Consider the following 25,482-nt stretch of genomic DNA (forward strand, 5'->3'; position numbering starts at 1 on the left):
CCAGAGAACATGAAACGATGGGTTTATCATACACACTGTAAGGAGAAAAAAGAAAAGGAGGACTTGTGGCACCTTAGAGACTAACAAATTTATTAGAGCATAAGCTTTCGTGAGCTCCAGCTCACTCCGTCGGATGCATTTGGTGGAAAAAAAAAAACTGTAAGGAGAGTGATTCACATAAACAACAAGGCGCCCGGCGGCCCCTTAAAGACTCAAGAGCCACACGTGTGGCTGGACCCCTTTACGGGCCTAAGGATTGAAGCTGTACGATCTTCAGGCCGGGGCCGCTGGTTTCATTTTAACCAGTTCCATGAGCACTATTGGGGCACAGCAAATACGGAGCCCGTTTACCCCCCGTGGGCAGGAACACGGGCAAGTGCAGCGGCAGCTCGCGAGCGCAAAAGGAATCGTACCCACGCCTCCAACAAGCCGCGGCGCCGCTCTGCCCCGGACGGGCCCGCGGGCGGCGGGGCCCCCGGCCTCCCGCCTGTGCAGGCCGCTAGAGCAGAGAGGAGCCTCCCACGATCGGGGCGTTGATTACTTCAGGAAGCCTTTTGTTTCCCCTTCCCCAAGAGCCGCCCGCCTGCGACGCCGAGGCGTCTGGCGCAGCAGGGGGGGCTGCCCCCGCCGTGCAATCTGAAGCTGTCCGGTGACTTGGCAAGCACGGCCCCCAACCCACCCGGGAGGGGGGGGGGCAGTTACGAGCCGAACTGCGGGGCCAGCGGCGACCCCGCGGGTGGCCACGCACCAGCAGGGGCACGCGTGGCTCCGCGGGATCGGGCCCCGTCTCGGCGGCCTCTAGAGGGGGCTCTGGGCAGCGCCTGCCGCTCGGCCCGGGGCTGCCTCCTCCCCCTCTGAGCTCAGTTCCTGCTGCCCCTGCGGGGCTCGCCCGGGTGCCGAGCTCGCCGCCAGCATGTCTTCCAGCGCCAGCCTGAGCAGCATGCAGCGGCTGGTGGAGCAGCTCAAGCTGGAGGCGGCGGTGGAGAGGATCAAGGTGAGCGCCCCCCGGCAAGGGGGGCTTGCCTGCTGCCCGGCTGGGCTCTGCCGGCCCGCTGCGAAGCCCGGGGGCGAGCGGGCGAGCAGCGTGGCTCTGGTTGGGGGGGGGGCTCAGTCCCCTTTTGGGGCGGGGAGCGAGCGAGGGTAAAAGCACTTGGCTGGGGGGGGGGGTCCAGCCACTCACCCACCCACCCCTCTACTAGCTCCCACAAAGCAGCCTAGGGTGGCCAGCGGTCCCCACATTAGGGGCTTTGTCTTGTATAAGAATCTGTACCCTCCCCCTCCCGGAAAAGAAGCGTCCCGATTTTTTTTTTTTTCCCCACACTTGCCATCTGCTCACCCTATGCCAGTCTCCCACAGCCGCGGCCCGTGCACCCAGAGGCGAGGAAAGGGCGTTGACGACCAACTCCGCAGAGCTCCGGGGGACCCAGGGGTGCTGTTGGTCTCGGTCTACGGTTCTAGGTTCTGTTCTGCGACGGGCTCGGCTCCTTTGGGCAGCACCAACTCAGCAGCTCCTCTGTTCAGCTGACAGGGGCATGTGGGGGAAGAGATCCCTGCTCCCCAGCCTTGCTGCACTGCAAGGATCAGTAGGTTGGGACAGGGCTGGAGCTTTGTGATCAGGCTTTCATCACCTGGCTGGGTCAAAAAAGGGTCTTCTTACAGCCATTGTCGGTTCTGCAAGGGGGGGGGGGAGCTAGCTGCTTCTGGGCACAACGTGGTTCCCAGGTGGGTGGGCTCATCTGAGGTGGGAGCCTTCTGATCTGGGATCCGGAGAAATACCTTCAGGTCTGGTGGCTTCTGTTTATGTTACAAGGAGAAGGTAGCAAACAGCTGGCATCATCAAACCGATGGCCCAGTAGCCCCCCAGATCTGTGGTGGTTTGCAAGGGGAAAAAAAGCCATCAGTTGATTGCGCTTTTTAACATGGGCTTATTTTCTGTTGTTCCGAAGAGTTTGGTGTTAAATAAAATGAGCTGCCCCGTCCTGAGCTAGCTCAGTAGGACAGAAGTAGGCAAGGACTTGGCCAAGCCCCAGGCTGGTGGGAAGAGCAAACTTGGAGAAAGCTATGGGGCGGAGAGGTCCTTCAGCAGTCTGTGCCAGCTTACCTTTGTTTATCTGCATAGGGTAGAGGGGGTTAATTTTCTTCAGTTTGTGGTATTTTGATAAACGACTGGGAGAGAGTGACTGAATGATGTACTTTTGGGGACAGGTTCTGAGCCTTGGAGGCAGCATGCAGGGTGCCTGCCAATCCAACTCATCAGTGTGGCAGGAGAGCATTTCCCAGGAAAAAAGGCTATAATGAATAATATAGCAGAACCTCATTAATTCTTGTTGCTGATCCACAAACATGATAATCTAGACTCCAAACCTGATGATCTCACCCACTTCCAATTAGACTTGAATAGAGAGAATAGAGAGAATGATGCCTGCCAATTCCTAGATGTGTGTATATGTTTTTATCATTATTTCTTTTATAAAATCCTGCCAATAAAGAGCCTTGTTTTATGGCTGGTGATCATTTTAGAATTCCATGTTCCACAATTGCTTTGATAAAGCAACTCTTTCAAGCTATGTGCAAAGTCCAGCCCTGTTTCAGGCTGTAAAACAATGAAAGTCAAATTAATTTGCATCCAGCCATTTCTTCCTCTCTCATCACCCCAGGTGTGCACACAACCTTACTCTCCCAGTTCATAAAACACAGGCTTATCTTGAAATATGATTTGAATACAGCTTCAATACTTTAAACTGTAGCTGTTTAGCCAGCTATTTTATAAATAAGAAACAGCTGAGACTAGATTTTTCTAATTTATGGTCATCTGCTTCGCAGTGAAAGTGGCAAGCGTATAACTCCCTGACCTGTACAATTACATGATGAAAGTAAGATGGTATTTTAACATCAATGCACCATTCTCTCTAATACATTTACTAATATAACCAAGAAGGCTTATCAGTAATTAAAACTAAACAATAGTAGTTTTAAAATGACAAAGTACATGTAGACTGATTCAGTAACAGGGATCGTAGTTTATCATTTGTTTGCTTGCATGTTCATTCATTACATTTGGGAATCTGCAATGAATAGCCTAGTCAACTGAACAAATGTGCCCAGTTCTTCTGTATTGTAGCAGTGCAGTATTGTCTATTACTGTTGAGGGTGCCTAAGCATTTCCATTCCAGTGTTCTGTTTTCAACTCTCGAAACCATTAACCCATCGGGCAGAAATTTCCAGCCTTGTTCGTTGTTGGAAGGTGTTTGGTTTGTTTATTGGGCTCTCTGGTTTTATTTTTTGGGCTTCTTTTAAAAAAAAAAATCAGATTAATTTTCTCTTAGCAAGATAATTTGATCACAAAGCAGTAAAATAGGCACAAAAAGAGGAAACACCAAGGAAGAGAATATAATGATGAAACAACGTGCAGGGGGATTTTAAAAGATGCTGAGCTGGATGCTGTGTGGGAGAAAAGAGAGCTCTCTTTTGGCTGTTCAGAGTATGTGATGAATTATCAGAGGGAAATCCACCCCCACAATTGCATGCTCTGGTAGGGTTTTTGCCCCCCTCTCCAGATCAGTGCCCAGGGAGCAAGACTTTCCCAAAGGAGGAGCCTGGTCAGAAAGTGATACCTACGCACAGGGACGCGCACAAGGGGGGCGGCTGGGCTGAGCACACTTATTGCCATCTGTTGAAATGTGATAGATTAGGGAGTGAGGGGGGAAAATGTACATTTGGCTTGCATTGAGAACGCACAAGCAATAGTGACAGATGGCCCTGCTACTGAACACTACAAACCTGTGTCACATAGACTGCTACTGCACAGTTGCCACACGCAAGGTGTGCGCCTCCTTCAGACATAGTTATCAACAGCAGTGGGATATACATGGCTCCTTGCTCATCGGCTGGCTGCAAAGTTTGCCTGTGTCTGGAAAGGTAGGCAGAAGAGGGCTGCGGAGTGGTGCTGAGCACTGTACAACATGGCATATGCAGGACACACTCTGCTAATTACTCCATTGTAGAGCACTGTGTAGCCCTGCCCTTATCTTCCGCACTTTGGTATTGACATAGGGCATTGAAACTGTTAAAGATCCATTCAAGTGGTAATGAAGCCATTTAACAGGCATTTGCCAGGTATAGACTGTCCGATCCTGAATTTCCTGACCAAAACAGTTGTGCATTACTGTAATATTTACTCAGAACATGTTAGTCTACAGGACCTTAGTTTAAAATTTGCTTTAAAAATATTTCATTAGCGTGTTGCTGAAGATTATGAAATCACATCTCTAAAAAATCCTGGCCTAGATTTTTTAGATGTACAATCCAAGGATTCATCTTTAGCCTTAAGTGCTTGGGTCTGCAGATATACAGTTTTTTAAATAAATCCTTCAAAAGACCCCCTGCATCTAAAATACACATGCGAGCCCGGGCTGCCATCAGGCATAGGGGCACCAGTTTAATAATACTGCATAGAGCCCCCTAAGGATGGCCCTGTGGATGTGGGTCACTATCCCAATCCCGCAAGTAAACCCCTCCAGTCCCTCTTGTTGGAGCACTGGGGCGCCACAGAGGGAGCGAGAACTATATTCCCTGAGTTCAGAAAAAGGCCTCGTGTGTAGCTTCAAGTGAGGACGTCGCACTTGGTGATTCCAGTTAGCGTTCTCCAATACCGCCCTTTGGCGGACTAAAATCCTACCAGGCTGGCTGGCAGAAAGACACCCCATCCTTAAACGTTTCCTGGATCTACGCTGCTGTCTGCATCCTCGCCAATTGATTTTTGAATCTCTGTCCAGCTCCAAAAGTTGCGCAGGCTAACCAGCCTGTCGTCTAAGAGGGGAGCATGGATGCCTCAGGCTCCTCGATACCTTCTGTCTCCTGAGCTTGCTTCAGACCTATCAGGCCACTCCTCTTCAGGTGCCTATATCTAGATTTAGGAGATTAACTTTAGACATCCAAGCTTGATCATTTTAACCTAAATAACATTTTTTTAAGGGAGGTTCAAATTTTAAGCCCTTCACTCTGCCCCTGCTGCTGTCCTATGTCTTGCCTGATTTGTCTTCTCTTATTTAGCGTGTAAGCTCTTTGGGATGGGAACGATGTTTTCCATGGTGGGAAGCGCTGTGTACGTTGCTAGATGACTATTTTGTAATAAAGTACACCAGAAAATTGAATTGAAAATTGTGTGGCACGATGGAACTTGAATTCTGTGGCACCCACACCTACGTTCCACACGCTGCTGTGGCTCAGAATTGAAAATACTCATTGATGTAAAACGTAGCGTCTGTCTTGTCAGAGCTTTGCGCGTTTGAATCTGCGTTATTTTAATCAGCACTTTTCGCTTTGGGAGCTGGCTTGGCTGCTTTCCCACTCTGTGTGATAATGGTTACTAAAAAGAGGAACTATGTAGTAGATGTCAGGGAATGAACTGGTTTCTCCTCTGTATGAGGGTATTTCTCTTTTCTTGTACAGGTCTCTCAGGCAGCCGCAGAACTTCAGCAGTATTGTATGCAGAACGCCTGCAAAGATGCCCTGCTCATAGGAGTTCCTGCTGGGAGCAATCCTTTCCGGGAGCCTAGATCCTGTGCTTTACTCTGAAGTCAGGTATGGTAACGACAGAAGTCGTATATGCTATCTGCTGTAAACTCAAAGCCCTAGAAATGACAAGTTTTCATTAGGTTGTCTTCCTGTCTCTGACATGCATACCAATAATACCTCTTCTCTAGCAAAGTGCTTACTTTTTTTCTACTCTGCCCTTCTGGGCACTGGAGTTAAAACATGTTTCTCCCTCTGGACGTCCCTCCTCTCTTCTTTTGCTTGTTGGCCGATATGGTGTCTGTAGCTATTTTTAAAACGAGTCTTCAGCAACAGCAGGATGTTGGGTGCATAATCGATTTGATACTCTGCACTTCAGATAAGACCCTCCTTCATTTTGGAGTCTGGGAAGGGTTTAGAGGTCAAAGGCAGCAGGCGTCGATGGCACACTTCCAAGTTAGCTTTTATCTTCTCCCGCTGTAACTGTCGATTGTTTCTACTCAGCGGTGCTCACAATCCCCATTCCTCCATTGGCAGAAAAGACAGTAGGAAACTGTCTCTCCAGAGGAGCATGGCGTACTACCAAAATGGCCAGTAAGGGACCCAGTTCCCCTTCCCCAAAGTTGAGTCATCTCCCTATGGGAGATGGCCTTCACATTACATTCACAGTGGTTTAGGAATGAATATTGTCTAGGAAGTGATTTCAGGGGGTGCTTTCTTCCAGCAGATATTGCATTGATGATGAGGTACCATTTTAGAAGATCAGTTATCTCAGGAAAGGAAGGAAATTTAGAGGAAGGATTGACTGTGCAGTAAACTTAAGCATAAATGGTTGATTCTGTTGACCCAATAATAGAGCATCCAGTTTCTAATTAACTTAAGCACAGCATTTAACATGTTCCATGCCATTTGCAGTCTTTTTTACAAAGCATTTCAAACATACCGTTTTTCCTGTTACTTCAAACCCTTTAACTCTCTTCAGCTTTTGATGATTGACCTGGTAGTGCATCTGTCAAGGTTCCTTCCCCACTCTGAACTCTAGGGTACAGATGTGGGGACCTGCATGAAAACCTCCTAAGCTTACTTTTACCAGCTTAGGTTAAAACTTCCCCAAGGTACAAAGTATTTTACCCTTGGACTTCCACTGCCACCACCAAACGTCCGGGTTTATTTTTTTGAGAAAGAATTGTTTGGAAACGTCTTTCCCCCCAAAATCCTCACCAAAACCTTGCACCCCCCTGCCTGGGCAAGGCTTGATAAAAATCCTCACCAATTTGCATAGGTGACCACAGACCCAAGCCCTTGGATCTTAAGAACAATGAAAAAAAGCATTCAGTTTCTTACAAGAAGAATTTTAATATAAGAAAAGGTAAAAAGAATCACCTCGTAAAATCCGGATGGTAAATACCTTACAGGGTAATTAGATTCAAAATATAGAGAATCTCTCTAGGCAAAACATTAAGTTACAAGAAAGACACAAAGACAAGAATATTCATTCTATTCAGCACAGTCTAATTTCTCAGCCATTTAAAGAAATCATAATCTAACGCATATGTAGCTAGATTATTTACTAAGTTCTAAGACTCCATTCCTGTTCTGTCCCCGGCAAGAGCATCACACACACAGACACCCCTTTGTTTCTCCCTCCCTCCAGCTTTGAAAGTATCTTGTCTCCTCATTGGTCATTGTGGTCAGGTGCCAGCGAGCTTATCCTAGCTTCTTAACCCTTTACAGGTGAATGGGTTTTTTCTCTAGCCAGGAGGGATTTTAAAGGTGTTTACCCTTCCCTTTATATTTATCACAGCATCAAATGGAACTGCATTCTTGATTAGTTTCTTTGTTAACTAACACAGTCCCAAAAGAGGCTGCACGCAGCTTGAAAGAAACAAATGAAGTTGCAGCATTTGCACTGATTTAAATAACTCTCCGCATATTACAACACTTTTCAACTTGCATGCTGTATTGCAGTTCACTTAGGCTTTGTCTACACTAGGCTTTTTCCCACCATCGTTACAGCTGGCGCAGCTCCTTGAGAGATGGCAGCAATGGAGGGCTTAGTGTAGACTGGTAACCACTGTCATCGTTGACCTGCTCTGAGCAAGTCTAAACAATGTGATTCACTCACCAGCAGCCACCTGCTATCTACACTAGTGCTCCCTGCATTGCCAGTCCTGCTGGTAGTAACAGTGGGAATATTAAGAAAAAAATTGAGTGTAGACAAATCATTAGGGTCCAATCCTGCAAAGGCATTCTCACCTATGTGTTTATTCCTATCCGTAGTCATATGGACAGCCCTGGTACTTCAAGGGTGTGAGTAATTCTTTGTAGGATCCAGCCCCTGTGTCTTACTTAAAATCTTACATAGCACAGTCGTCATGTTTAATGTAGGAGCAGCCATCCTCATAATTCTTTAAAAGTGACACATAAGGTGGTAACTCCTAGTAGGGAGGGTAAATAAATTACCACGACAGGAGGACTGATGAGAGTCCCATTTACTTCCTCTTTGTTAGAGGACACTGTCAACTTGAAATCTATTTGGTTTAATTGGTACTTTTGTCCCTCTGCCAAATTTTGTGCTTTTAAAAATCACATTTTCCTATTTTTTTAAATGTTTGTTTTCTCCACTGGAGCTGTGTCAAAGTAAAAGCTTCTGGAGCTAATGGCTCATCGGGCTGACATGATTAAGGCACATCCGTTTCATAGCCAGTGGTACACAAGGGAGTCGTGTGGTCAGCATCATGTCTGACCACCTTTGGCTACTCTAACCCTATGGATCAGGCACCATTTTGCAGGTGGGTGAACTAGAGGTGGCCTTTCAGTGTGAGATTCAAACCTGCGACCTTCACCATTCAGCCAACCCACCTCTGTGGATCTGGATGAAAGAGGGGAAATTGACTGGGGGAAAAGTGCAACTGATGGCTCAAAATGCTATCAAATGCACAAACAGAAAAATATTTTTTCGTTTCTCTCTTTGTTACAATAATCTTAGGTGTCCTGGCAAATGTGATATTTAGGATGACAGTGACTCTTCTATTTTTCTATTCCTTTTATGAAGCTGCCATTCTACTTGTGTATATGTGTTTCTAGGACTTGACTCCATCCAAGTTAAGAAATAAAGTATCATATGGTTATATTGGCCTGTCAAGATACAGGATTTTTTTCCTGTTTGAGGAATAAGAGCCCAATAGATGATTTATTGCAAGCATTCCAGAAGTACATAAATGGGTACTGGGTTTTATGTCTTTCTTCTTTTGCTAATAGACCAGTATTTCATAGCACTTTTGTTACTGCTTCATGAGGTTAAAATGGTGGGGACAAATTTTACAGTATTCCAGGAAGCTAGCACCCAACAGTGGCTCATTTAACCTAACTCACAATGAAGAGGCTTCTGTGTTACAGCTTGTGAGAAGAATTTATTAAAGAAGAAAAGCAAAGACAGCCTTTAATAAAACTTTTTCCTTTTGTAGGAAACGTCGGTGGAGAGTTCTGTTCAAGCATGAAAAGAATAACAGCTGCCTTTCCTTCTCAAGAAAACACTATCTCTGTGCCCTACTTCTCCCGTGGCCAAAACAAGCTCCTAGATATTTATCAATCCATTCTGGTGTATCAGTAGTTCACGAGATCTTTTGCTAATATGTGTAAAGTATTTTATATGAGAAAGCACTCTTAATAACTGAGTTAACATTGTTTCCATAGTTACTACACAAGGTTATTTAATGATGAGGTTGTTTACATTTTAGAAAGGAAAAATATTTTAATTTTACCAAATAACTTCCCCCCCGCCCCCCTTAATAATTGTGATGCCTGGATAAAAGATTTTTCTACACACTTAAATTTCATTTTCCTCTTACCCACGCTTGGTATTTACATTTTCTAAACAGAGACCCACAAAGTGCATGTTGAAATCCACAAGAACCCGGTTTTACCAGAACCAGTGTTGCCAAATGGAAAGGGGTTTTTTTTTTGTTTTGTTTTTTTTAAAATTTTTAAGACTTGGGAGCTAACTCAGACTGCTTTGCAGCTGCCTTTAAATCAGTATGTGATGTCTTTTATAGAAATTGCCAGACAGTATGTAGCACAGACTTGATTCTTATGACACATTCACTACACAATGTCCAACCTGTTTACTCTTTCTTATTTGTGCTTCTCAAGATATTGCTTTGTTGGAATTTTCTTAACAAATGTTTAAAATGTGATTAACAATATTCACAGAACACTAGAAAAACATGAAGGGCAAATTGAGTTCACACTCAGAATTATCAAGGCTTGAAATACACAACTCATTAAGCCTCTATGAGTGTATAATGTTGTTGGTTGTGTGCCTTTGGTTTTTAACAAAGCACTTTTACAAGACCCTGCTTTTTTTTTTTTAAATAGTTTTTCATTTTGTTTACTCTCCAGTGTTTGTATTAATCTTTTAAAAGCTTGGAAATAAAATTCTTTTCCCTACTGCCTTTAACCTTTGTTTTATTATAAGAGGAGGATTTTCTGATTTAGATATGGGAAGGAGGGCTCATGAATTATGTGGCATTTAGGGCTGCACAGGTTAGTGCAGGAATCCAGAAAAGTTTGTCTCCTGTTAATAGAAAAGCAGTAGTTATAGATGTTTAACTTCTTTGTGTGAATAAGGGAAGGCATCATAACCCAATTTATAAGAAGAAATGTGCACGGAACATTTCGTATGAAAGGTGCATATAATTCCTTAGACTGAAATTTTCGAAGGGGACTAAAGGATTTGAACACTCACTTCCAATTAATGTCACTGGGAACGGGGCATCCAAATCCCATAGGCAGCTTTGAAAATCTCACCCTGAATCTTTCAAATACCTTCATTCTGGTGAGGTGCAGAAGAGGAGTTTACTAGTTTAGTGCCTATGTATATGCCCTGCCAATGTGAACTCTGCTTCCTTCCACAGGAAAGAATTTATGCACTTATTTCCACTCCCAGCGACGATGCTCCATTCTGTTCTTATCTATCTTGGGTCACCTGAACATCTCACAGTTGTTAGTTTCTGTACCTCACAATGCTGCTGCAATGCAGGGAAATCCTATGATCCCCATTGTGCAGACGGATATCTGAAGCCCAGAGGGAAAAAGTGACTTGCTCAAATTTAGGTAGTTTGTGACAGAGCAGGACCCTCACAAGACCATTCTTCCTCATCAGTGTGTTATACCAAAAAAACAAAAAACAGCAGGATCTTAAAGGGAATAAGGCAAAATGCCACATTTATTGTGAATACAGAAAGAATCATAGTAAATAGTTATAGCTATAACATGCCATTCAATTTCATATTTATTCACACATTCATTCATACACACACACTGGGAATGGATGAGTCATTACACAAAGTAAAACTATTTCCCCATGGTATTTCTCCCTCCCACCCCACCCCCCACTGTTCCTCTGATATTCTTAAAAAGAAAAGGAGTACTTGTGGCACCTTAGAGACTAACAAATTTATTAGAGCATAAGCTTTAGTGAGCTACAGCTCACTTCATCGGATGCATTTGGTGGAAAAAACAGAGGAGAGATTTATATACACACACACAGAGAGAACATGAAACAATGGGTTTATCATACACACTGTAAGGAGAGTGATCACTTAAGATAAGCCATCACCAACAGCGGGGGGGGGGGGAGGAAAACCTTTCATGGTGACAAATTTATTAGAGCATAAGCTTTCGTGAGCTACAGCTCTGAGCTGTAGCTCACGAAAGCTTATGCTCTAATAAATTTGTTAGTCTCTAAGGTGCCACAAGTACTCCTTTTCTTTTTGCGAATACAGACTAACACGGCTGCTACTCTGAAACCTTTCATGGTGACAAGCAGGTAGGCTAATTCCAGCAGTTAACAAGAATATCAGAGGAACAGTGGGGGGTAGGGTGGGAGGGAGAAATACCATGGGGAAATAGTTTTACTTTGTGTAATGACTCATCAATTGGAATTAATTTGCAAACTGGATACAATTAACTTATGCTTGAATAGAGACTGGGAATGGATGAGTCATTACACAAAGTAAAACTATTTCCCCATGAAGAAAAGGAGTACTTGTGGCACCTTAGAGACTAACAAATTTATTAGAGCATAAGCTTTCGTGAGCTACAGCTCACTTCATCGGATGCTCTGTTTTTTCCACCAAATGCATCCGATGAAGTGAGCTGTAGCTCACGAAAGCTTATGCTCTAATAAATTTGTTAGTCTCTAAGGTGCCACAAGTACTCCTTTTCTTTTTGAGAATACAGACTAACACGGCTGCTACTCTGAAACCTATTTCCCCATGGTATTTCTCCCTCCCACCCTACCCCCCACTGTTCCTCTGATATTCTTGTTAACTGCTGGAATTAGCCTACCTGCTTGTCACCATGAAAGGTTTTCCTCTCTCCCCCCCCCCCCCCGCTGTTGGTGATGGCTTATCTTAAGTGATCACTCTCCTTACAGTGTGTATGATAAACCCATTGTTTCATGTTCTCTGTGTGTGTGTATATAAATCTCTCCTCTGTTTTTTCCACCAAATGCATCCAATGAAGTGAGCTGTAGCTCACGAAAGCTTATGCTCTAATAAATTTGTTAGTCTCTAAGGTGCCACAAGTACTCCTTTTCTTTTTGCGAATACAGACTAACACGGCTGCTACTCTGAAACACACACACACAGGTTCTGCAAGGTTATCATTGTTACCAGCCTTAGAATTGCTTGTGCCAAGCCACTGGCTGGGTGGCCTGGACACGAGGAGAGAGCAGGGCCTTGTCAGATGCACATCTGATGCTCCTGGAAGTTGGTTTACAGAATCAGACCCCAAAAGTTCTCACTTTCTAGAGACCATTTTTATAGGAATTTATTCCTATGCCAGTCTATGGAAATTGCTTCATCATACTGTTGCAGAATCAGTCAGAAGATGACACATTCCTGACAGCTCTGTGCTGCCAGATATTATCTTGTTCTTGGGTTCTCCCATTCTTGAGGCTGTTGGGTGGATTCCAGTCTGCCTCTGGGGTTCCTCTGGTTGTTTCCACTTGATGCCTTCTTCAGCCGATTGACACTGGATTCTTAGTCTGGCACCTCCCTGATCATTCATTTATTATCCACACCAAGCATCCATCCACATACATCCTCTATCTCTATTTTAATCACACTTGTTAAAGTGAGATAAATACAACAAAAGGGCAGGGAGTCTGTGTGCTGTTTCTGTCCTGACAAAGTATCGCTCTGAGTCTCTCTCTCTCTCTCTCTCTCTCTCTCTCTCTCTGTGAGTAGTTGTTGTTACAAAGTATTGCTTTGAGAACAGACTCTTAGGATGTACTAACACAATTAGCAGCTTGCAAATTTCACACGAGAGGGAGAGAAACAGTAAAAATGAGACCAAAACCCAAGAGACCTCTTAATTAGTAATTCCCCATAATTTAAATTCCAGGGTATCACACTCATTTGTGATTTTAATACAGAACTTCTTTAATATGATCCAACAAGTGCCTCCCCTTTGTATGATACAACCCAATAGCCTATAGAAAGATAGGAAATTTGCCAGTCCTCAGGTGTATTCCACCTTAGAAGTAAGCAAATTACAAATAACTTGGGTCTATCATTGATCTGTGACCATTCGATGTGGTTGAGGGTTGGTGGTATTGACTGCAAGATGACGGGCTCAGAGAAAAAGATGCAGTGTGGTGCCTTGAGGTAGGTGTTTTCTGCACAAGTGGAAGAAAAATAGGGACAGAGTCATCAAGGATGAGTTGGGCAACATGGGTTGCCCAAAAAAAATCACTAGTGAATTCTGTGTTAACATTCTGGGATTTAAAAAAAAAAAAAAACCCACCACATCTCTTTTAGAAGCTAAAAGCATTTAATATTTCTTAATATTAAATTCATGGGGAAAGTCTTCTTTTTTGAGAAATACTTCGTCTGTGTGGGCATTTGTGTGTGGGGGAGATAGAGCCAAAGACAAATAGTTTAGCACGGGGTGTTGGGGTTTTTTCTTTTTATTTAAGATGTTGCAGCAGCTAGCTTTGCAATTCCCTTTATTCTGGACTAGCATAAAGTGAATACAGACAGCAAGTTACGCTCCCTTTGCAACTAGCCTACTGAAGGCAGTGTATACCTGTATCTGTTTTTAAAGTTATCCACTGTAGGTTCTCCGTCAATGTTCTGTACAGTCTGACTTTTCTTGTATGTGTGAAAGAACAAATACAGGCTAGGGAGTAGAAGCTGTATTTTTCCCCTCCTTGTGGTTATCTACGACAGTTTTTGCAGAGCAGTAGTCTTACACTGAAGCAACAGATTCCTGAGTTTAGCAGTTTGGGGGAGAGTTTTCAAAAACACTATCAAATCTATGATGCAAATAGAAAGGGCTTTGGTCAAGTGACCACAAAAATGGGCTAGAAATAGCAAATGGACTGCAATGTCTATTTAAATCCACCTCCTGTTCTGGGTAAAGTGGGGGAGAGGTGGTTTGTTTTGCAGTTCTACAGAAGATAATGATTTTGAATATTGCATATGAAAGATCTTTTCTAAACCCTCCTTCCCAGGCAACTTGCATAACAAAACAATTTCGGATCCCACTTTAAGTTAAAAGCTGCTGGTAGCATTGTCACTGTTGAGGCAGGACTTTTGCAAGAGGAAATCGTTCAGCATATTTACTTCTAGGAATTCTCGCTTTAGAGCCAGGATCTCATTTTCCTTTTGAAAACAAAACTGCTGTCTCTGGTGATCTATTTATTTTGCTCAGATACAGAATATGTACTCGGTGAAAGCTTAAGGTCAAGGTGACTTTAAGCTGCAAGTATAAGCATCCTGCTACATCGGTTCCTCACCCCCAGGTATTACATTAAACTTTAAATATTTTAGGGTCTGAAAAATTAAATCAAAACCAGAGGCTACAGAACAAACACTCCTCTGCAAACCATATATTGCTACACCCGTTCCTGCAGAAGGGAATTATATCCCACAGCCTGTTCCATATGTCTCTCCAGCATTATAGCAGTTTTAACCACCAAGTGTTCACAGAGGACAACTTTTCAGATGAAGAATGGGGGCCAGGTCTCTTAGTCATCTTCTGCTGGAGCCAACAATGGCAGCTAGTGCCTCTGCTGGAAACCTCTCTCCTCACCCACAAATGTATTCCGAGGCCAGAAAGGTCTGTATTCTACAGGCTTCCTGTAGAATCCAAGGCAGATAACTCCCCTGCCCACCCGCCCCAATAATTCCTGTTTGAACTGCAACGGATTTTTTTTAGAGAAACAACCAGTCTTGATTTAAAAATTGCCAGTGCTGGAGAATCCACCAAGAGCCACTCAAAATATTAGGTTTCAGAGTAGCAGCCGTGTTAGTCTGTATTCGCAAAAAGAAAAGGAGGACTTGTGGCACCTGGGAGATTAACAAATTTATTTGAGCATAAGCTTTTGTGAGCTACAGTTCACTTCATTGGATGCATTTGGTGAAAAATACAGTGGGGAGATTTACACACACACACACACACACACACACACACACACACACAGAACATGAAACAATGGGTTTTATCGTACACACTGTAAGGAGAGAGATCACTTAAAATGAGCCATCGCCGGTGGGGGGGAGGAGGAAAACTTTTCATGGTGACAAGCAAGGTGGGCCATTTCCAGCTTTTAACAAGAACATCTGAGGAACTGTGGGGTGGGGGAGGGGGGAGAAATAACATGGGGAAATAGTTTTACTTTGTGTAATGACTCATCCACTCCCAGTGGCATTGCTGGCACATGATGGCATAGATCACATTGGTAGATACGCAGGTGAACGAGCCTCTGATAGTGTGGCTGATGTGATTAGGCCCTATGATGGTGTCCCCTGAATAGATATGTGGACAGAGTTGGCAACGGGCTTTGTTGCAAGGATAGGTTCCTGGGTTAGTGGTTCTGTTGTGTGGTGTGTAGTTGCTGGTGAGTATTTGCTTCAGGTTGGGGAACTGTCTCCCAAGATCTGTGAGACTGATGGGTCGTCCTTCAGGATAGGTTGTAGATCCTTCATGATGCATTGGAGAGGTTTTAGTTGGGGGCTGAAGGTGATGGCTAGTGGCGTTCTGTTGTTTTCTTTGTTGGGCCTGTCCTCTAGTAGGTGACTTCTGGGTACTCTTCTGGCTCTGTCAATCTGTTTCTTCACTTCAGCAGGTGGGTACTGTAGTTGTAAGAATGCATGATAGAGATCTTGCAGGTGTTTGTCTGACGGGTTGGAGCAAATGCGGTTATATCGTAGCGCTTGGCTGTAGACAATGGATCGTGTGGTGTGATCTGGATGAAAGCTAGAGGCATGTAGGTAGGAATAGCGGTCAGTAGGTTTCCGATATAGGGTGGTGTTTATGTGACCGTCGCTTATTAGCACCGTAGTGCTAATGCCCCTCTGCCATGTACATTGGTCAAACTGGACAGCCTCTCTACGTAAAAGAATGAATGGACACAAATCAGACATCAAGAATTATAACATTCAAAAACCAGTTAGAGAACACTTCAATCTCTCCGGTCACTCGATTACAGACCTGAGAGTGGCTTTCAAAAACAGACTCCAACGAGAGACTGCTGAATTGGAATTAATTTGCAAACTGGATACAATTAATTTAGGCTTGAATAGAGACTGGGAATGGATGAGTCATTACACAAAGTAAAACTATTTCCCCATGTTATTTCTCCCCCCCACCCCACAGTTCCTCAGATGTTCTTGTTAACTGCTGGAAATGGCCCACCTTGCTTGTCACCATGAAAAGTTTTCCTCCTCCCTGCCCCCTTCCTGGTGATGGCTCATATTAAGTGATCACTCTCCTTACAGTGTGTATGATAAAACACATTGTTTCATTGTGTGTGTGTGTGTGTGTGTGTGTGTGTGTGTGTGTGTGTGTGTGTGTGTGTAAGTAAATTTCCCCACTGTATTTTCCACCGAATCCATCCGATGAAGTGAACTGTAGCTCATGAAAGCTTATGCTCAAATAAATTTGTTTGTCTCTAAGGTGCCACAAGTACTCCTTTTTTCAAAATATTAGGGATGCTTAAGGATCTCAGTGGCTGTCAAAGACTAAGGATAACTTTAAGGAAAAAGCTTTCATTGCTGGCAGTTGCTTTACATTTTGATGATTCTTTCCAAAATGAAAACTGGGATTAGCCTTGACAAGAAAAGTAATAAGATGTTTGTTAAATTTCACAGCTTAATCACTTGCTTTTTGTCTATCTATCTTCATTTCATAATTTGTTAATCATCCACTTAGATTTGTAATTCCTTGGGACAGGGACCTCTGTCTTCCATCTTACTTATATAGCACTTGAGGGCACATTTGATATAATATTTTTACTATTTGTTTAGCAGTGAAATTAGGCTGAGCGCTTAAGAGTCCACAAAAATAAAGGCAGTCCTTGTTCCAGAGTATCTTTAGTGTAAAAGACTGACAAGTGAAAGACCTGGCATAGTGGGACATACAGCACTAGGAAAAAGGGAGGTTTCAGAGTAGCAGCCGTGTTAGTCTGTATTCGCAAAAAGAAAAGGAGTACTTGTGGCACCTTAGAGACTAACAAATTTATTTGAGCATAAGCTTTTGTGAGCTACAGCTCACTTCATCGGGAAAATTACTTACCTTATAATTCTGCACTGGATGTCTTGCAGGATTCTGACTCTTGAGTTTCAAGTCTCTAGTACAGGGGTGGGCAAACTTTTTGGCCCAAGGGCCATATCGGGGTTGCAAAACGGTATGGAGGGCTAGGTAGGGAGGCTTTGCCTCCCCAAACAGCCTGGCCCTCACCCCTTATCTGCCCCCCTCAGAATCCCAGACCCATCCAACCCGCCCCTGCTTCTTGTCCCCTGACCGCCCCCTCTCAGGACCCTGTGCCCCAACCACCTCCCTCGGGACCCCACACCCTATCCAACCCCCCCCCCCCCGTCTGCCCCAACCCCATCCACACCCCCGGGACCCCACCACCTATCCACCCCCCCCGCTCCCTCTCCCTCCTGACCCCCTACCCAACCCTGTTGGATCATATTAAAGTAGTCCTGTATTAAAAATCACAAATGAGTTTGGTTCCCCATAGTTTAAATTCCAGGGTATTACTAATTAAGAGGTCTCTTGGTTTTTGGTACTGTTTCTCTCCCTCTGTGTGTGAAACTTGCAAGCTGCTAATTGTGTTAGTACATTCTAAGACAGTCTGTTCTCAAAGCAATTCTTTGTAACAACAACAACTGCTCACACAGAGAGAGACTCAAAGCAATACTCTGTAATAATAGAAACAGCACCCAGAGACTCCCCACCCTTTTGTTGTTTTCATCTCGCTTTGTTAACAATTGTGATTAAAATAGAGATAGAGGATGTATGTGGATGGATGTTTGGTGTGGATAATAACTGAATGATCAGGGAGGTGCCAGCCTAAGAATCCAGTATCCATGGGCTGAAGAAGGCATCAAGTGGAAATAACCAGAGGACCCCCGGAGGGCAGACTGGAATCCACCCAACAGCCTCAAGGATGGGAGAACCCAAGAACAAGATAACATCTGGCAGCACGGAGCCATCAGGAATGTGTCATCTGCTGATTGATTCTGCAACAGCATGATGAAACAATTCCCATAGACTGGCATAGGAAGAAATTCCTATAAAAATGGACTCTAGAAAGTGAGAACTTTGGGGTCTGATTCTGCAAACCAACTTCCAGGAGCATCAGATGTGCATCTGACAAGGCCCTGCTCCCTCCTTATGTCTAGGCCACCTGGCCAGTGGCTTGGCATGAGCAACTCTACGGCTGGTAACTATGATAACAACCTTGCAGAACCTCTGTGTGTGTGTGAATAAATATGAGATTGAATGGAATGTTATAGCTATAATTAACTGCTTACTATGATTCTTTCTGTATTCACAATAAGTGTGGTATTTTGCCTTTTCCCCCTTAATAAGATCCTGCTGGTTTTTATTTTATTGGTATAATATTTTGGTGAAGAATTGCAAAAAGGGGGAATACTGGTAAAAAACCTCAGTTACTGTAAATATTGGTGTGCACACCACCAGCTCTGTTGAGCTAGGCATTTCTATTTGGTTAACCAGACCTGCTGGCCTCCAGGAAGGTAGCAGGGGACAGTGTCTAGATTAAGCTGCGATTACTAAACCTAAGTCCTATTGTTCACTGAGGTATCAGGGGCAGCAAGAAGGCCTAAGGGCCAGGCTAAGCTACTTGCTGGAATAAGGAGTAGCAGATTCAGAGAATCTAGGCTGTGTCACTCGCTGACCTGTGCCAGGTGTGATGAGGAAGTTTGATAAGCTATGATTTCAGAATCTAGGCTTCAGAGTAGCAGCCGTGTTAGTCTGTATTCGCAAAAAGAAAAGGAGTACTTGTGGCACCTTAGAGACTAGCTGTGTCACTTGCTAATACCAGGAGTGACAAAGATTGAAATATCTGTGTTAAGATGTTTAAAAGAAAACAGGGTAAGCCAGTACCAGAGGGAGGAATGAAGTCAGAAGGAACTCCAACCTCACCTTTTGTTTATATATATATATATATATATATATATATATATATATATATATATATATACATATACATATACATATATATATATACATATACACACACACACACACACACACACACACACACACACCCCTTTTAAACCTTTCAAAAATTTGGTCACAGTCCTTGGACTAAACAAGCCCTAGCTGATGTCTGCACTATTTCGGACCTAGAAGATAGATTGGCTCAGTATATCCTCATATACAAACCTTCTAGCCAAAAGAGATGCAGCAGCAATTTGCTTGTTGTGGGAGGCATGTAAGGATTCTTACCTCCGCTTGTTTTCATGTAAAGAGGAAAAGGCACAAACAGAAAAGGGAGCAGACAATTGGAAGGTGCTGGCTACGAATACCCAAAGTCAGCTGAAAATAATGAAAGAGGCACTCCAGGAATGCAGAAAGAGATTCCTGGCAGACCAAGCTAAAGCCTCCGAGAAAATTGAAAGAGAAAATCTTGTGCTCCAAGGTATGGTAAAGAAATTAACCTTGAAGCAGGGCAGAGCATCTGCAAATCATAGTCATTGTGAATCACTAATTAAGAGTCTGAGACAAAAATTGGGCTTTGCCTCTAAACAGGTAGCAGCCATTACAGCTGGTGAAGGGGAAGGACCTATGTACAGCACCCCCAGGCATAATTACAAAGAGAAAAGAGTGAAAAAGTTAACTCTGCAGAGGCTGGAGGGAATTAAGCAGCTAAACTTTGTGAAAATGTTAAAAAGGAAAAGTGTTTGAGAAAGTATTCTTGGTTTCTTTGCAGCCATTCTGAAGGAAAAATGGGCCCTTTTCCAAAGGAATGTCTGTAAATTAGCCAGGCAAAAATAAACTACCTGATTAAAATCATTTGACTAATGACAATTTAGTCAAATTTGCTAAAAGAACATAAGAGGGTCTCTTGGCACTTAACTGCCTCAAATGTAGAGAGGGAATGCAAGATGTAAAAAAAAAACAAAAAAAAAAACAAAAAAAAAAAAACACAGCACTGTGGAAGGGATGTTAAGGAAAAGAAAATGTGTATGCATCTATCTGTGTGTGTGTAAATATGTAAAGTTCTAAGGACCAATTGGTTTCGTTTTTGTTTTAAATAATGCCACTAAAAATCCATTTGACTCTAATTCAAAGTCGCAAAACTGACAGACCTTTTTCCTAGACACAGCTAGTTAGTGTTCGCAAAAAGAAAAGGAGTACTTGTGGCACCTTAGAGACTAACTAATTTATTAGAGCATAAGCTTTCGTGAGCTACAGCTCACTTCATCGGATGCATTTGGTGGAAAAAACAGAGGAGAGATTTATATATACACACACACACAGATCATACACACTGTAAGGAGAGTGATCACTTAAGATAAGCCATCACCAGCAGCGGGGGGGGGGGGGGGAGGAGGAAAACCTTTCATGGTGACAAGCAGGTAGGCTAATTCCAGCAGTTAACAAGAATATCAGAGGAACAGTGGGGGGTGGGGTGGGAGGGAGAAATACCATGGGGAAATAGTTTTACTTTGTGTAATGACTCATCCATTCCCAGTCTCTATTCAAGCCTAAGTTAATTGTATCCAGTTTGCAAATTAATTCCAATTCAGCAGTCTCTCGTTGGAGTCTATTTTGAAGCTTTTTTGTTGAAGTATAGCCACTCTTAGGTCTGTGATCGAGTGACCAGAGAGATTGAAGTGTTCTCCAACTGGTTTTTGAATGTTATAATTCTTGACGTCTGATTTGTGTCCATTCATTCTTTTACGTAGAGACTGTCCAGTTTGGCCAATGTACATGGCAGAGGGGCATTGCTGGCACATGATGGCATCTATCACATTGGTAGATGCGCAGGTGAACGAGCCTCTGATAGTGTGGCTGATGTGATTAGGCCCTATCAGAGGCTCGTTCACCTGCGCATCTACCAATGTGATAGATGCCATCATGTGCCAGCAATGCCCCTCTGCCATGTACATTGGCCAAACTGGACAGTCTCTACGTAAAAGAATGAATGGACACAAATCAGACGTCAAGAATTATAACATTCAAAAACCAGTTGGAGAACACTTCAGTCTCTCTGGTTACTCGATCACAGACCTAAGAGTGGCTATACTTCAACAAAAAAGCTTCAAAAACAGACTCCAACGAGAGACTGCTGAATTGGAATTAATTTGCAAACTGGATACAATTAATTTAGGCTTGAATAGAGACTGGGAATGGATGAGTCATTACACAAAGTAAAACTATTTCCCCATGGTATTTCTCCCTCCCACCCCACCCCCCACTGTTCCTCTGATATTCTTGTTAACTGCTGGAATTAGCCTACCTGCTTGTCACCATGAAAGGTTTTCCTCCTTTCCCCCCCCCCCCCCACCCCGCTGGTGATGACTTATCTTAAGTGATCACTCTCCTTACAGTGTGTATGATAAACCCATTGTTTCATGTTCTCTGTGTGTGTGTATATAAATCTCTCCTCTGTTTTTTCCACCAAATGCATCCGATGAAGTGAGCTGTAGCTCACGAAAGCTTATGCTCTAATAAATTTGTTAGTCTCTAAGGTGCCACAAGTACTCCTTTTCTTTTTATGGAAGGAATGTGCATTTGCCCCAGAACACATGCAGGGTATATTGTAGAAGGGGCAAAAGAAATGCAAACATACCATGCTACTTAATTAAAATGCTATTAGGGCTCCAAAGGGAGCCACAATAGGTTGTGTTTTCTTTTTTAGATTGCTGTGTGTTTTGGAAGCAGAAGTTAAAAAAAGTGATCAAAACTCTGGTGACAGTTGATTGTGTCCCTTTTAAGACAGAGTCTCTGAGCTGCTGATGGCTTTAAATCCAAAAGCAGGAAGTGCCTGTGAAAATGCAAAATTACCTAAATAATAAAGGAAGGAAAGACCTAGCAGCACAAAGGAGCTGCACATAAAGGACATACCTGGTCAGCAAACAAATTGTCTAAATAAAAGGCATGGTATAACGAGGTAATTTTAATAAATTTAATGATAATAAGTACCCCTGTAACAATGTATAGGGTGTATGATTTTTGAAAAATCCTTTAAGGTCATATGGTAATGGTGCTTCTCAGCTATTGCCTGTAAATAAACTTAAAGCTTAACACAGCAAGAAAAACATTATAAACTTGGTCTGCTGTATAAGAAGGAAAACTGACGTACCCCACCTCAGGGATTTAATGACTAAACAGTGGGATAATTTCCCCATAACCCTCAAAAGATAGAAGCCATTGAAACCTGGCCTGCCAATAGAACAAAAAACAGGAAAATATGGAGGTAATTCCTCCGTTTTGCCTGCAATCAGCAAGGGTATTTGTAAAAGAAATACTTTAAGCAATAATTTGCCACCCCAAAAGGGGTAGAAACGTGTTCTTTTTGTCTTTCAGAAAATCAGGAAAAGATGATGTCAGCTGAAGAGCAACCCAATACCGTGAATCTAGTTTCAGAGTAGCAGCCGTGTTAGTCTGTATTCGCAAAAAGAAAAGGAGTACGTGTGGCACCTTAGAGACTAACAAATTTAAAATTTAAATTTGTTAGTCTCTAAGGTGCCACACGTACTCCTTTTCTTTTCGTGAATCTAGTGTCTCAATAGAAATTGTGTTTTGTGTTCTATGTTTTGTCTTGTTGCTAGCACTGTTGTGTGTTTAAAAAACAAAACAAAAGCACACACCACTGCAGACCTGCAGGTAATTAAAAATAAATTAAGCTCACTGTCCCAGCTACAGGACAGCCGGATACAAAAACAAGTACATGCCAATGTAGACTTGGTCCAAATTGGTCTGGGTAACCTAAAAGCCCAATGGAATCTTTGGCAATGGCTTAATACTACCACATGGCTTATGCACAAGAAAAAAAATTTAGAAATAGGAAACTACACATCCATAGCTATGAGATGCACTGAAATGCAGATACTTGCCCTAGCTACTTTGGAACAAGAAATGTTCTTGGTCATATTGGGAAATATTAAGGGTTTGATGCATTTGTTAAAACAAAGAAAGATCATTGTTTGACACTTATCAATATGAATGGATGCAATACCTTTCCAGTATTGTAAAACCAGACTTGTTAATGGGAGAAATTGTCAAATCTGCACACCAACAGTCCCTGGAGGCAAGGGTATTGAAGGTTAGCTCACTCCCCATGGGATCCTTCTGGCTACCCTGGACCTCGAGCCAGTAGGCTGGGGAGGGAGGGAAGCTATTAGACACTAGAGGTGTATGTACCAAATGGATTCCTCAAAAGTGGGTGTGCCTCACTTTGCCTGTTTCCCCAGAACCTTATAGTAAAGATACATCACTAGGATCATGTATGTGGCATGAATTGGAATCACAAACTCAATTTGCTTTTGTCAAGGTTCCTTCCCCCACTCTGAACTCTAGGGTACAGATGTGGGGACCTGCATGAAAACCTCCTAAGCTTACTTTTACCAGCTTAGGTTAAAACTTCCCCAAGGTACAAACTATTTTACCCTTGGACTTCCACTGCCAGCACCAAACATCTGGATTTATTTTTGATAAAGCATTGTTTGGAAACATCTTTCCCCCCAAAATCCTCACCAAAATCTTGCACCCCCCTGCCTGGACAAGGCTTGATAAAAATCCTCACCAATTTGCATAGGCGACCACAGACCCAAACCCTTGGATCTTAAGAACACTAAAAAAAAAAAAGCATTCAGTTTCTTACAAGAAGAATTTTAATATAAGAAAAGGTAGAAAGAATCACCTCTGTAAAATCAGGATGATAAATACCTTACAGGGTAATTAGATTCAAAACATAGAGAATCCCTCTAGGCAAAACCTTAAGTTACAAGAAAGACACAAGGACAAGAATATCCATTCTATTCAGCACAGCTTATTTCCTCAGCCATTTAAAGAAATCATAATCTAACACATATCTAGCTAGATTACTTACTAAGTTCTAAGACTCCATTCCAGTTCTGTCCCCAGCAAAAGCATCACACAGACAGAGCCTTTATTTCTCCCTCCCTCCAGCTTTGAAAGTATCTTGTCTCCTCATTGGTCATTGTAGTCAGGTGCCAGCGAGCTTATCCTAGCTTCTTAACCCTTTACAGGTGAAAGGATTTTTCCTCTGGCCAGGAGGGATTTTAAAGGTGTTTACCCTTCCCTTTATATTTATGATAGCCTCACAGTACCTTCTCTTGAATAGGCAACATAGAGAGTGACACTATCAATTATAAATCTTAGTGTCAAAAGGGGGATTATGTTGGATCATATTAAAGTAGTTCTGTATTAAAATCACAAATGAGTTTGGTTCCCCATAGTTTAAATTCCAGGGTATTACTAATTAAGAGGTCTCTTGGTTTTTGGTACTGTTTCTCTCTATGTGTGAAACTTGCAAGCTGCTAATTGTGTTAATACATTCTAAGACATAGTCTGTTTTCAAAGCAATTCTTTGTAACAACAACTGCTCACACAGAGAGAGACTCAAAGCAATACTCTGTAACAATAGAAACAGCACCCAGAGACTCCCCGCCCTTTTGTTGTATTCATCTCGCTTTGTTAACAATTGTGATTAAAATAGAGATAGAGGATGTATGTGGATGGATGCTTGGTGTGGATAATAACTGAATGATCAGGGAGGTGCCAGCCTAAGAATCCAGTGTCCATCGGCTGAAGAAGGCATCAAGTGGAAATAACCAGAGGACCCCCAGAGGGCAGACTGGAATCCACCCAACAGCCTCAAGAATGGGAGAACCAAAGAACAAGATAACATCTGGCAGCACGGAGCCATCAGGAATGTGTCATCTGCTGATTGATTCTGCAACAGCATGATGAAACAATTCCCATAGACTGGCATAGGAAGAAATTCCTATAAAAATGGACTCTAGAAAGTGAGAACTTTGGGGTCTGATTCTGCAAACCAACTTCCAGGAGCATCAGATGTGCATCTGACAAGGCCCTGCTCCCTCCTCATGTCCAGGCTACCTGGCCAGTGGCTTGGCATGAGCAACTCTAAGGCTGGTAACTATGATAACAACCTTGCAGAACCTGTGTGTGTGTGTGTGTGTATGAATGAATGTGTGAATAAATATGAGATTGAATGGAATGTTATAGCTATAACTAACTGCTTACTATGATTCTTTCTGTATTCACAATAAATGTGGCATTTTACCTTTTCCCCTTTAATAAGATCCTGCTGGTTTTTATTTTATCGGTATAACAATCCTCCCTGTCTCCTGACCGCCCCGCCCCCCTGAACCTCTGCCCCATCCAACCGCCCCCTGTCCCCTGACTGTCCCCTGGTGCCTCCTGACCCTTATCCAACCCCCACCCTCCACCCCCTTACCATGCCACTTAGAGCAGCAGGACAGGCTTATTTGAAAGCCTGGGAGGTGGGTGGGCACAAGCCGGGCTGCCCGTGAGCTGGCTTTGCTGCGCGGGAGGGAGGACAGCGGGGGAGGGGCCGGGGGCGAGCCTCCCCAGCCAGGAGCTCAGGGGCTGGGCAGGATGGTCCTGTGGGTCGGATGTGGCCCA

At 43.3% G+C, this 25,482-nt stretch overlaps 1 protein-coding gene across 1 annotated transcript; it reads left to right on the forward strand.

The window, feature by feature from the left end:
- Positions 1 to 644: 644 nt before the first annotated feature.
- On the forward strand, positions 645 to 9,968 carry GNG10 (G protein subunit gamma 10). Its single transcript, XM_038403254.2, has 3 exons — positions 645 to 994; positions 5,452 to 5,583; positions 8,982 to 9,968. Exons 1-2 carry the CDS (start codon positions 914 to 916, stop codon positions 5,575 to 5,577), a joined length of 207 nt encoding a protein of 68 aa, XP_038259182.1. The 5' UTR covers positions 645 to 913; the 3' UTR covers positions 5,578 to 5,583; positions 8,982 to 9,968.
- The last annotated feature ends 15,514 nt before the right edge of the window (positions 9,969 to 25,482 follow it).

Source organism: Dermochelys coriacea, chromosome 5 (genome assembly GCF_009764565.3).
Source record: "Dermochelys coriacea isolate rDerCor1 chromosome 5, rDerCor1.pri.v4, whole genome shotgun sequence".
Classification (NCBI taxonomy): domain Eukaryota; kingdom Metazoa; phylum Chordata; order Testudines; family Dermochelyidae; genus Dermochelys; species Dermochelys coriacea.

Excerpts from the sequence above, each read along its gene's own strand:
- GNG10 (XM_038403254.2), top strand. The coding sequence starts at position 914 with ATGTCTTCCAGCGCCAGCCTGAGCAGCATGCAGCGGCTGGTGGAGCAG. Across the intron at positions 995-5,451 it reads CGGCGGTGGAGAGGATCAAG|GTCTCTCAGGCAGCCGCAGA; the intron begins GTGAGCGCCCCC and ends TTTCTTGTACAG.